The 12121-nt window shown below is 45.0% G+C and overlaps 2 protein-coding genes across 7 annotated transcripts in view; one reads left to right on the top strand and one right to left on the bottom strand.

The window, feature by feature from the left end:
- itfg2 (integrin alpha FG-GAP repeat containing 2) overlaps window positions 1-12121 on the bottom strand; it is a 355330-nt gene that overhangs the window by 334480 nt on the left and 8729 nt on the right. For 5 of the 6 annotated variants that reach the window (XM_070900459.1, XM_070900460.1, XM_070900461.1 and 2 more), the window contains exon 1: window positions 7828-7998. The exons of the other annotated variant lie outside the window; for it this stretch is intronic. In XM_070900459.1, the coding sequence (XP_070756560.1) occupies window positions 7828-7923 (96 nt within the window). In that variant the 5' untranslated portion in view covers window positions 7924-7998. Of the gene's footprint in view, window positions 1-7827; window positions 7999-12121 lie in introns of those variants that run through there. 6 annotated transcript variants of the gene reach the window in all.
- LOC139280774 (peptidyl-prolyl cis-trans isomerase FKBP4-like) overlaps window positions 8049-12121 on the top strand; it is a 43730-nt gene continuing 39657 nt past the window's right edge. Inside the window, exon 1 of the mRNA XM_070900464.1 lies at window positions 8049-8112. The gene's annotated coding sequence lies outside the window, so the exon portion shown is untranslated. The remainder of the gene's footprint in view (window positions 8113-12121) is intronic.

Consider the following 12121-nt stretch of genomic DNA (forward strand, 5'->3'; position numbering starts at 1 on the left):
ACTCCAACCCCCTTGCAATAAAGGACAACATGCCATTTGCCTTCATAAGAACATAAGAAATAGGAGCAGAAGTAGGCCATATGGCCCCTCGAGCCTGCTCCGCCATTTAATATCATGTCTGATCCTTATTGCTTGCTGTACCTGCATGCTAGCTTTCTGCGTTTCTTGCATTAGGTCACCCAAATCTCTCTGAACACCAATGTTTAAAAGTTTCTCACCATTTTAAAAATATTCCTACCAAAGTGAATAACCTCACACTTCCCTACATTGTACTCCATCTGCCACCTTACTACCCACTCACTTCATCTATCTATATCCCTTTGCAGACTTTCTCGTCACAGTCCCACCGAGCTTTGTATCATCAGCAAACTTGGATATATTACAGTCAGTCCCTTCATCTAGGTCATTAATATAGATTGTAAATAACTGAGGCCCCAGTACTGATCCTTGCGGCACCCCACTAGTTACAGCCTGCCAACCTGAAAAAGACCATTTATCCCTACTCTCTTTTTTTCTGTCTGTTAACCAATCCTCTATCTATGCTAAGATATTACCTCCAATATCATGAGCCCTTATCTTGTGTAATAACCTTTTATGTTGCACCTTATCGAATGCCTTTTGGAAATCTAAATAACTACATCCATTGGTCCCCCTTTATCTACCATGCTAGTTACATCCTCAAAAAACTCTGAATAAATTTGTCAAATGCATTTATAAAACCATGTTGACCCTGCCGAATCAAGTCATGATTTTCTAAGTGCCCTGATACCACTTCCTTAACAATGGATTCCAGAAATTTCCCGACGAGTGATATCAAGCTAACTGGCCTGTAGTTCCCTGATTTCTCTCTTCCTCCTTTCCCTTTTTATCAATTGTTTGGTTACCCTTTGCTGGTTTCTGAAATTCTCCCAATCTTCAGCTTGCTACTATTCTTCACAACATTATAAGCCTCTGTTTTCAATCTAATGCTATCCTTAATTTCTTTAGTTAGCCATGGATGGATCACTTTTCCCATGGAGTTTTTGTTTCTCAATGCAATGTATTTTTATTGAGGAGTATGAGATATTTCTTTACATGCAAGCCAATGCTTATCTTCTGCCATACCTTTAAATCTTTGTTTCCAATCTACCTTAGCCAATTCACCCTTTATACCTACGTAATTGGCTTTATTTAAGTTTAAGACTTTCGTTTCAGACTTCAGCAAGTCACTCTCAAATGTAACGTGAAATTCTATCATATTATGATCACTCTGCCCCAGAGGATCCCTTACTACGAGATTGCTAATTAACCCTGTCTCATTACACAATACAAGATCTAAAATAGCCTGTCCCTTGGTTGGTTCCATGAAGTATTGTTCTAGGAAACTATCCCGAATGCATTCCATGAACTCGTCCTCCAGACTACCTTTATCAATTTGATTTGTGCAGTCTATGAAGATTAATGTCCCCCATGATTATTGCATTACCTGTGTTACAAGCTTCTACTATTTCTTGATTAATATTCTGTGCAGCAGTATATACTGTTAGGGGGCCTATATGCTACTCCCACCTGTGTTTTCTGCCCCTTGTTATTCCTTATCTCTACCCATACTGATTCTACTTCCTGACCTTCCATGCTGAGATGCTTTCTCTCTACTGTCATCCTTTGTTATCAGGGCTACCCCCACTCTCCTTTTCCATTCTGCCTGCCTTTTCAAAACAGCAAGTACCCTGGAACATTTAGTTCCCAACCTTGGTCACCTTGCAACCACGTCTCTGTAACGGCTATTAGATCAAACCCATTTATCTCTATTTGTGCCACTAGTTTGCCTATCTGGTTACGAATGTTTTGCGTATTCAGATAAAGAGCCTTAAATTTAAATTTTCTACCATTATTCCCTGCCTTGACCTTATTCTCTGCTGCACTGCTACAGGTGTGACATCCGAAATCCAGAAACCTCAGGACCTAGGTCGTTCTGGATTCCAGGTATTTCCGGATTTCAGAATATCTTTGCCTGGGCCGAGGAAGGTAGGGGAGGGGGCGGGCAGGGGAGGGGAGGGGAGGGGTGGGGGATGGGGATTGGCCCAGGCCGGGGGAGGTCAGGTGGCCGAGGCCGGGGAAGACCGGATTTTGGAACATTTTCCGGTTTCTGGACGACCCCGCCATGGATCGGCCCAGTGTTCGGATTCCGGAACATTCCGAATTTTGGAACTACGGATTTTGGACACTCAACCGGAGCGTCGAGGTGGTGCGTGGAGAAGCAGTCGGGACTTCGGCGAGAGGCCTATAAAAGGCACAGCAGGGAGTCCGGGGCCCAGCGTCGAGGAGGTGCGTGGAGAGGCCCAGCTTGTGCAGCTACAGGGAGAAGGCAAAAAAGTAGAAAGAAATAGAAAGGTGACATCACAGCCAAAGGGGTAAGTAATTGGCTGGTGATTGGCGAGTAGTTTTTCTTTTTTCTCTTCTATAACAGTGAGTAAACTTTAGTATTGTTGTTGCTAATTTAAGTGTATCTTAGGGTTAAGTCATGGCAGGAGAGCTCGGTCACATGATATGCTCCTCCTGTACCATGTGGGAACTCAGGGACACTTCCGGTGTCCCTGACCACTACGTGTGCGGGAAGTGTATCCGCCTCCAGCTCCTGACGGTCCACGTTGCGGAATTCGAGCTGAGTGTGAATTCACTCTGGAGCATCCATGATGCTGAGAATGACGTGAGTAGCACGTGTAGCGAGTTCGTCTTACCGCAGGTGAAGGGTCCACAGCCAGATAGGGAATGGAAGACCAGCAGGAAGAGCAGTTCAAGGAAGGTAGTGCAGAGGTCCCCTGCGGTCATCCCCCTGCAAAACAGATACACCGCTTTGAGTACTGTTGAGGGGGATGACTCATCAGGGGAGGGCAGCAGCAGGCAAGTTCATGGCACCGTGGCTGGCTCAGCTGCACAGGAGGGCAGGAAAAAGAGTGGGAGAGCGATAGTGATAGGGGATTCAATTGTATGGGGAATAGATAGACGTTTCTGCGGCCGCAACCGAGACTCCAGGATGGTATGTTGCCTCCCTGGTGCAAGGGTCAAGGATGTCTCGGAGCGGGTGCAGCACATTCTGAAAAGGGAGGGTGAACAGCCAGTTGTCGTTGTGCACATTGGTACCAACGATATAGGTAAAAAAAAGGAATGAGGTCCTACGAGAAGAATGTAAGGAGTTAGGAGCTAAATTAAAAAGTAGGACCTCAAAAGTAGTAATCTCGGGATTGCTACCAGTGCCACGTGCTAGTCAGAGTAGGAATCGCAAGATAGCTCAGATGAATACGTGGCTTGAGCAGTGGTGCAGCAGGGAGGGATTCAAATTCCTGGGGCATTGGAACCGGTTCTGGGGGAGGTGGGACCAGTACAAACCAGACGGTCTGCACCTGGGCAGGACCGGAACCAATGTCCCAGGGGGAGTGTTTGCTCGTGCTGTTGGGGAGGAGTTAAACTAATATGGCAGGGGGATGGGAACCAATGCAGGGAGACAGAGGGAAACAAAAAGGAGACAGAAGCAAAAGACAGAAAGGAGATGAGTAAAAATGGAGGGCAGAGAAACCCAAGGCAAAAAACAAAAAGGGCCACTGTACAGCAAAATTCTAAAGGGTCAAAATGTAATAAAAAGGCAAGCATGAAAGCTTGGTGCCTCAATGCGAGGAGTATTCGGAACCCAGGAGAGGGCTCTCGAGCTAGTTAGAGTGGGTGAGAGCTCAGATGAACAGGACCCCAAGAAAGAATGCAAAAGGCAAGAGGCAACAGAGCAGAGTAGCACTGGGGTAAGTGTAAACCACAAGGTGATAGGAAGGGACAATATGTATGACTATAAAGGGGCTGCAGGAGGGGTCAAAACTAAAAATCATGGTTTAAAAACTAGTATTAAAACACTCTACCTAAACGCACGCTGCATTCGAAATAAAGTAAATGAGTTGACGGCACAAATCATTACAAATGGGTATGATTTGGTGGCCATTACAGAAACGTGGTTGCAGGGTGGCCAAGACTGGGAATTAAACATACAGGGGTATCTGACAATTCGGGAATATAGACAAGAAGGGAAAAGAGGTGAGGTAGCTCTGTTAATAAAGGATGATATCAGGGCAGTTGTGAGAGATGATATTGGCTCTAATGAACAAAATGTTGAATCATTGTGGGTGGAGATTAGAGACAGTAAGGGGGAAAAGTCACTGGTGGGCTTAGTTTATAGGCCCCCAAATAATAACTTCATGGTGGGGCGGACAATAATCAAGGGAATAATGGAGGCATGTGAAAAAGGAACGGCAGTAATCATGGGGGATTTTAACTTACATATCGCTTAGTCAAATTATATTGTATGGGGTAGCCTTGAGGAGGAATTCATAGAATGCATACAGGATCGTTTCTTAGAACAGTATGTTACAGAACCTACAAGGGAGCAAGCTATCTTAGAACTGGTCCCATGTAATGAGACAGGAATAATAAACGATCGCCTACTAAAAGATCCTCTCGGAATGGGTGATCACAGTATGGTTGAATTTGTAATACAGATTGAGGGTGAGGAAGTAGTGTCTCAAACGAGCGTACTATGCTTAAACAAAGGGGACTACAGTGGGATGAGGGCAGAGTTGGCTAAAGTAGACTGGGAACACAGACAAAACAGTGTCACAATTGAGGAACAGTGGAGGACTTTTAAGGAGCTCTTTCATAGTGCTCAACAAAAATATATTCCAGTGAAAAAGAAGGGCGGTAAGAGAAGGGATAACCAGCCGTGGATAACCAAGGAAATAAAGGAGAGTATCAAATTAAAAACCAATGCGTATAAGATGGCCAAGGTTAGTGGGAAACTAGAAGATTGGGAAAATTTTAAACGACAGCAAAGAATGACTAAGAAGGCAATAAAGAAAGATAGATTACGAAAGTAAACTTGCGCAAAACATAAAAACAGATAGTAAAAGCTTTTACCGATATATAAAACGGAAAAGAGTGACTAAAGTAAATGTTGGTCCCTTAGAAGTTGAGAAGGGGGATTTAATAATGGGAAATGTGGAAATGGCTGAGACCTTAAACAATTATTTTGCTTCGGTCTTCACAGTGCAAGACATAAAAACCATGCCAAAAATTGCTGGTCATGGGAATGTGGGAAGGGAGGACCTTGAGATAATCACTATCACTAGAGGGGGTAGTGCTGGACAGGCTAATGGGAATCAAGGTAGACAAGTCCCCTGGTCCTGATGAAATGCATCCCAGGGTATTAAAAGAGATGGCGGAAGTTATAGCAGATGCATTCGTTATAATCTAGCAAAATTCTCTGGACTCTGGGGAGGTACCAGCAGATTGGAAAGCAGCTAATGTAACGCCTCTGTTTAAAAAAGGGGGCAGACAAAAGGCAGGTAACTATAGGCCGGCTAGTTTAACATCTGTAGTGGGGAAAATGCTTGAAGCTATCATTAAGGAAGAAATAGCGGGACATCCGGATAGGAATAGTGCAATCAAGCAGACACAACATGGATTCATGAAGGGGAAATCATGTTTAACTAATTTACTGGAATTCTTTGAGGATATAACGAGCATGGTGGATAGAGGTGTACCGATGGATGTGGTGTATTTAGATTTCCAAAAGGCATTCGATAAGGTGCCACACAAAAGGTTACTGCAGAAGATAAAGGTACGCGGAGTCAGAGGAAATGTATTAGCATGGATCGAGAATTGGCTGGTTAACAGAAAGCAGAGAGTCGGGATAAATGGGTCCTTTTCGGGTTAGAAATCGGTGGTTAGTGGTGTGCCACAGAGATCGGTGCTGGGACCACAACTGTTTACAATATACATAGATGACCTGGAAGAGGGGACAGAGTGTAACAAAATTTGCAGATGACACAAAGATTAGCTGAAAAGCGGGTTGTGTAGAGGACACAGAGAGGCTGCAAAGAGATTTAGATAGGTTAAGCGAATGGGCTAAGGTTTGGCAGATGGAATACAATGTCGGAAAATGTGAGATCATCCACCTTGGAAAAAAAAAAACAGTAAAAAAAACAGTAAAAACAGAGAGGTTGTTTCCACTGGTCGGGGAGACTAGAACTAGGGGGCACAGCCTCAAAATATAGGGGAGCCAATTTAAAACAGAGTTGAGAAGGAATTTCTTCTCCCAGAGGGTTGTGAATCTGTGGAATTCTCTGCCCAAGGAAGCAGTTGAGGCTAGCTCATTGAATGTATTAAAATCACAGATAGATAGATTTTTAACCAATAAGGGAATTAAGGGTTATGGGGAGCGGGCGGGTAAGTGGAGCTGAGTCCACGGCCAGATCAGCCATGATCTTGTTGAATGGCGGAGCAGGCTCGAGGGGCTAGATGGCCTACTCCTGTTCCTAATTCTTATGTTCTTAATTCTTATGTACCGTTAAACTATCTGTCCTTTCCTGTCACACTCTGCTTATTTTTTTTACCCAAATCACTACACTGCTCTATTGCATTGGCCTTCCGCTTTAGATTTCTACAATCCCCTTACTTGATCCCTCCCTGCATTTTTTAGTTTAAAAACCTATCTACAGCCCTAGCTATTTGATTCGTCAGGACACTGGTCCCAGCCCAGTTTAAGTGGAGCCCATCCCGACGGAATAGCTCCCTCTTTCCCCAGAACTGGTGCCAGTGCCCCATGAATTGAAACCCCTTCTTCCCACACCATTCTTTGAGCCACGCATTTAACTCTCTGATCTGCTTGACCCTATGCCAATTTGTGGATGGCTCAGGTAATAATCCACAGGTTATTACCCTTGATGTTCTGCTTCTTAATTTAGATCCTAGCTCCTCAAACTCCCTCAGCAAAACCTCATTCTTAATTTTACCAATGTCATTGGTTCCTACATGGACCACGACAACTGGATCCTCCGTCTCCCATTCCAAGTTTTCTCCAGCCGCGAGGAGATATTCTTAACCCTGGCACCGGGTAGGCAACACAACCTCCGGAATGCCCGATACGGCTGCAGAGAATAGTATCTATCCCCTTGACTATACTGTCCCCCATCACTGCCACATTCCTTCCTTCTCCCCCCACTTGGATGTTGTATCATTCTATGATTCTATGTAAATAGTAGGGGTCCCAACCGGTCACTGTTGCCATTCCTGCAAATAGAAGGACTCCATCCATCGTGGTACAATTCCTGCAAATCGGAGTCCTGGTCTGTAGCTGGTACAGTTCCTGTAAATAGGAGTTCCTGCCTGTATGCTACAGTTGTTGTAAATATGTGCCCTGCCCAGTCAATGGTGCAGTTCCTGTAAATAAAGAGAGTCCCAAATGGTTAATGGTACAGTAATAAATATTTGCAGGGTTATGGGCAAAAAGCAAGGGAGAGGGACTAATTGAACAGTTGCTGTAAATATAACGAGTCTTGCCCTATCACTGCTACAGTTCCTGTAAAGAAAGCCACTGCAACATTTCCTGTAAATAGAGGGGGGCCCAGACTGCCACTGCTACAGTTCCTATCACTGGTACAGCTCCTGTAAAAAGAGAGGATCCTGGCACAGGTTGCCTCTGGTACAGCTCCTCTATATAGAGGGCGTCCTGACCCAGGCTGTCACTGATACAGTTCCTGTCAACAGTTACTGGTCTCAGCCTGTCACTGGTACAGCTCCTGTAACTAGAGAGTCATGGTTCAGGCTGACACTGGCACAGCTCCTGTATATAGCGGGGGTCCTGGCCCAGGCTGTCACTGATACAGTTTCTGTCAACAATTAGTGGTCCCAGACTGTCATTGGTACAGCTCCTGTATATAGAGAGGGCCATGGCCCAGCCTGTCACTGGTACAGTTCCCCTGGCCATGTCAGGTACTGAGGATACGGGCTGTCGCCCAAACCATTTACCCCATCGTTGTCGGTGTCTCCCAGGCAAATGGCCTGTGTGAACAGGTTTCCGGAGAAATCCAGCGCCACTCTCTCCACATAACTGACGGACCTCATAGCGCCGGGTGGGCAATATCGGCGGCTCCGTTCGGTGTTCGCGGTCACCCCCCGGCATACACCCGCTCGAGCTCCGCCCCGCGCCAAATTCCGCCCGTCTCTATGGTTACAGCCGGTCACGTGTGACACCGTGAAGGGATTTTTTTACAGCACTACATCCGGTGCTCTGAATTGCGGCAGTAAATGCAGGTGAGGAAGGGGTTTTAACTCGTTAAGAAGGGTGGATTACTGCGTTAATAATTAATGAAGAGGGATATGGTACTGTGGTCAGAATGATAGAGAGTGTGCACATCGCTGAACGGCCGCTTCGTTAGAAAACTAGGCGCAGGACAAAACAAATTGCTGCTGAACTGTAAAGAACATAAGAAATAGGAATAGGCCAACCGGCCCCTCGAGTCTGCTCTGCCATTTAATAAGATCATGGCTGATCTGATCATGGACTCAGCTCCACTTCCCATAACCTTTTATTCCCTTATCGCTCAAAATTCTGTCTATCTCCGCCTTAAATATATTCAATGACCCAGCCTCCACAGCTCTCTGGGGCAGAGAATTCCATAGATTTACAACCCTCAGAGAAGAAATTCCTCCTCATCTCAGTTTTAAATGGGTGGCCCCTTATTGTGAGCCTACACCCCCTAGTTTTAGTTTCCCCTATGAGTGGAAATATCCTCTCTGCATCCACCTTGTTGAGCCCTGTCAGTTTTGATAAGATCACCTCTCATTCTTAACTCCAATGAGTATAGCCCCTACCTACTCAACCTATCTTCATAAGTCAACCCCCTCATCTCTGGAATCAACCTAGTGAACCTTCTCTGAACAGCCTCCAATGCAAGTATATCCTTCCTTAAATATAGAGACTAAAACTGTACACAGTACTCTAGGTGTGCCCTCACCAATACCCTGTACAGTTGTAGCAGGACTTCACTGCTTTTATATTCTATTCCATTTGCCTTCCTGATTACTTGCTGTACCTGCATACTAACTTTTTGTGTTTTCATGCACCAGGACCCCCATGTCCCTCTGTATGGCAGCACTTTGCAATTTTTCTCCATTTAAATTATAATTTGTTTTTCTATTTTTTCTGCCAAAGTGGATAACCTCACATTTTCCCACATTATACTCCATCTGCCAAATTTGTGCCCACTCACTTAGCCTGTCTATACCCTGTTAAGTTGATGATAAAGTAATGCAACTGAGTACTGTAGACAATGAGTAAGTGTGACCTCAGTTCCTTTATTCAGACTCGAGTCTGGTACAGCATGGGAGGTCTGCTTATATACAGTGCCCCTAAGTGGTGCTGGGATCCCTTGGGACTCCAACAGGTAAGCCCTTTGGTGGCGGTATTATACAGGTTGCCTAGGGTTGCATACATAACATATCCCTTTGCAGATTTTTTGTGTCCTCACAATTTGCTTTCCCACCCATCTTTGTATCATCAGCAAACTTGGCTACATTACACTTGGTTCCTTCATCCAAGTCATTAATATAGATTGTAAATAGTTGATGCCCCAGCACCGATCCCTGCAGCACCCCACTAGTTACTGTTTGCCAATTGGAAAATTACCCATTTATCCCGACTCTCTGTTTTCTGTTAGTTAGCCAATCCTCTATCCATGCAAATATATTACCCCCTGCCCTGTGAAATTTTATCTTGTGCAGTAATCTTTTATGTGGCACCTTATCGAATGCCTTCTGGAAATCCAGGAAAGAAGGGTTGAAAATGTAGCCTCGTGGTCAATTGTTAACTGCCCCACGAAGAAAGGTTCAGGGCAAGAATAACTATGTTGAGGTTGGTAAGGTATCCTGTCTTGTGTGCCAGGCACAAATGCAGAGCCGAGCCCTACATGGATACAAGTATGTGTCTCCCCTTTAGAGATGATGTAACTAAAATCTCCCATCAGACTTGACCTTTCCAAATTGATTTTAAAAAAAATAACATAATAAATTAAATAAAATCTAAAATTCTACAAAGGCATCCAGCAAACTCCTAGATAAGCGTCATTAGGTGTGAATTGTGGCATGAAAATAAGAGGAAGACTTGCTTGGTGATTTTGCACATCCTGGACCTCCTGGATGAAGACTTGGCCAGGAAGAATCTACCGGAGGTTCTCAAATTTGCACACCCTACACACACGGTGACCAAAAATAAACAGGGTCATAGGAAAGTTTGACCAAAATTTTAAATTCAGGTTGTCCACCATTCCACTCAATTGGTGTCCCTGCCCGCAAGTTAAACAGTAATATTGTAGTTGCCAAACATGCAATGACAACATCTGATGAGCTTACAAGACGGGGAAGCAGCAGTATTTTCTGTTTTAAGATTATAGACAACCATGAGCGATGCCGCGAATAGAATTTTACAGCATTGTCTTAACAACATTTATATAGCATCTTTAAAGTAATAAAAAGTCCCAAGGTACTTCATAGGAGCATTATCAAACAAAGTTTGACACCAAACCACATGATGAGATATTAGGGCAGATGACCAGAAGCTTGGTCAAAGAGGTAGATTTTAAGGAGCATCTTAAAGGAGGTAGAGAGGCAGAGAGGTTTAGGGAAGAAATTCCAGAGCTTTAGGGCCTTGGCAGCTGAAGGCACAGCCACCAATGGTGGAGCAATTAAAACTGGGGAAGCTCAAAAGGCCAGTATTGGAAGAGCGCAGATATCTCGGAGGGTTGTACTCTTGGAGAAGATTAGGGATAGGGAGGGCAGGGCAAGGCAAGGGAGGGATTTGAAAACGAGGATGAACATTTTAAAAATAGAGACGTTGCTTAACTGGGAGCAATATAGGTCAGTGAGCACAGGGGTGTTGGTGAATGGGAATGGTGTGAATAGGATATGGGTAGCAGAGTTGCATTATGCTTAGAAGTCTGCTGTATATAGTCCATGTCTCTGAGCGATTATAGGAGGGCGGGTATCACTACTACCCCGTAGACCGAGCTTGGTGCCCGGTTTGAGATCCTGGTCTTCAAACACTCTCTTCCTCAGGCGAACGAAGGCTGCGCTGGCACACTGAAGGCGGTGTTGGACCTCGTTGTCAATGTCTGCTCTTGCTGACAGTAGGCTCCCGAGGTATGGAAAATGGTCCACATTGTCCAAGGCCTCGTTGTGGATTTTGATAATCAGGGAGCAATCACCTCAAAGTGCTGGAGAAGTACCACCAACGCTGACTCTGCAAGATCCTTCAAATCCATTGGCAGGACAGACGCACAAACCTCGGTGTTCTTGCTCAGGCCAACATCCCCAGCATCGAAGCATTGACCTCACTCAATCAGCTCCTTTGGGCGGGCCACATCGTCCGCATGCCCAACACAAGACTCCCAAAGCAAGCGCTCTACGCAGAGCTTCGACACGACAAGCGAGCCCCAGGTGGGCAGAGAAAATGCTTCAAGGACATCCTCAAAGCCTCCTTGACAAAGTGCAACATCCCCACCGACTCCTGGGAATCCCTGGCCCAAGACCGCCCAATGTGGAGGGAAGGCGCTGAGCACCTCGCGTCCCATCGCCGAGAACAAGCAGAAACCAAGCATAGACAGTGGAAGGAGCGTACGTCCACCCAGGCTCCCCACCTCTACCGCGCCCCCCGCCCCCCTTTCCTTTAACCACTGTCTGCCCCACCTGTGACAGAGACTGTAGGTCCGCATTGGACTCCTCAGTCACCTGAGAACTCACTTTGAGAGTGGAAGCAAGTCATCCTCGACTCCGAGGGATTACGCTTAGAAGTGTTCATCTTTCCACTTGTATCCTTGCTGCATGGCATTGTCCTGCCAACACTTATCAACATCTTTATTTTGCCATTAATGGCCATATTTCATTAATAGCCATATTTGGCAAAGACGAGTGGATCTTCTTTGGTGTTGCTAACACATCAAAATTTTAAAATAAATAAATTTAACATGTAAGTAAAAGGGAGAGGTGGAACTTACAAAATCATCGCAAAAAGTATGAACCTTTCCAACCTTGTACTGAGCACAGGTTAGATAGCTGTTTTCAAAAACCTATCTGGTTGTTTTCCTTCTCTGTCTTGTCTGTCTTCTTTCCTTCTCCCTGTTTTGTTTCATGGCTTCCCTTCCTCTCTTCCAATTCTTTGGGTTTTTATCTATTTTCCTCCTCCTTTACTCATTTCATCCTCTATTCCTCTTTACTTCTTTGATTTTGACTTAATTCCACATGTGATTAAGCCCAGCAAACATTGCGA

The sequence above is a fragment of the Pristiophorus japonicus genome, chromosome 15 (assembly GCF_044704955.1).
Source record: "Pristiophorus japonicus isolate sPriJap1 chromosome 15, sPriJap1.hap1, whole genome shotgun sequence".
NCBI lineage: Eukaryota > Metazoa > Chordata > Chondrichthyes > Pristiophoridae > Pristiophorus > Pristiophorus japonicus.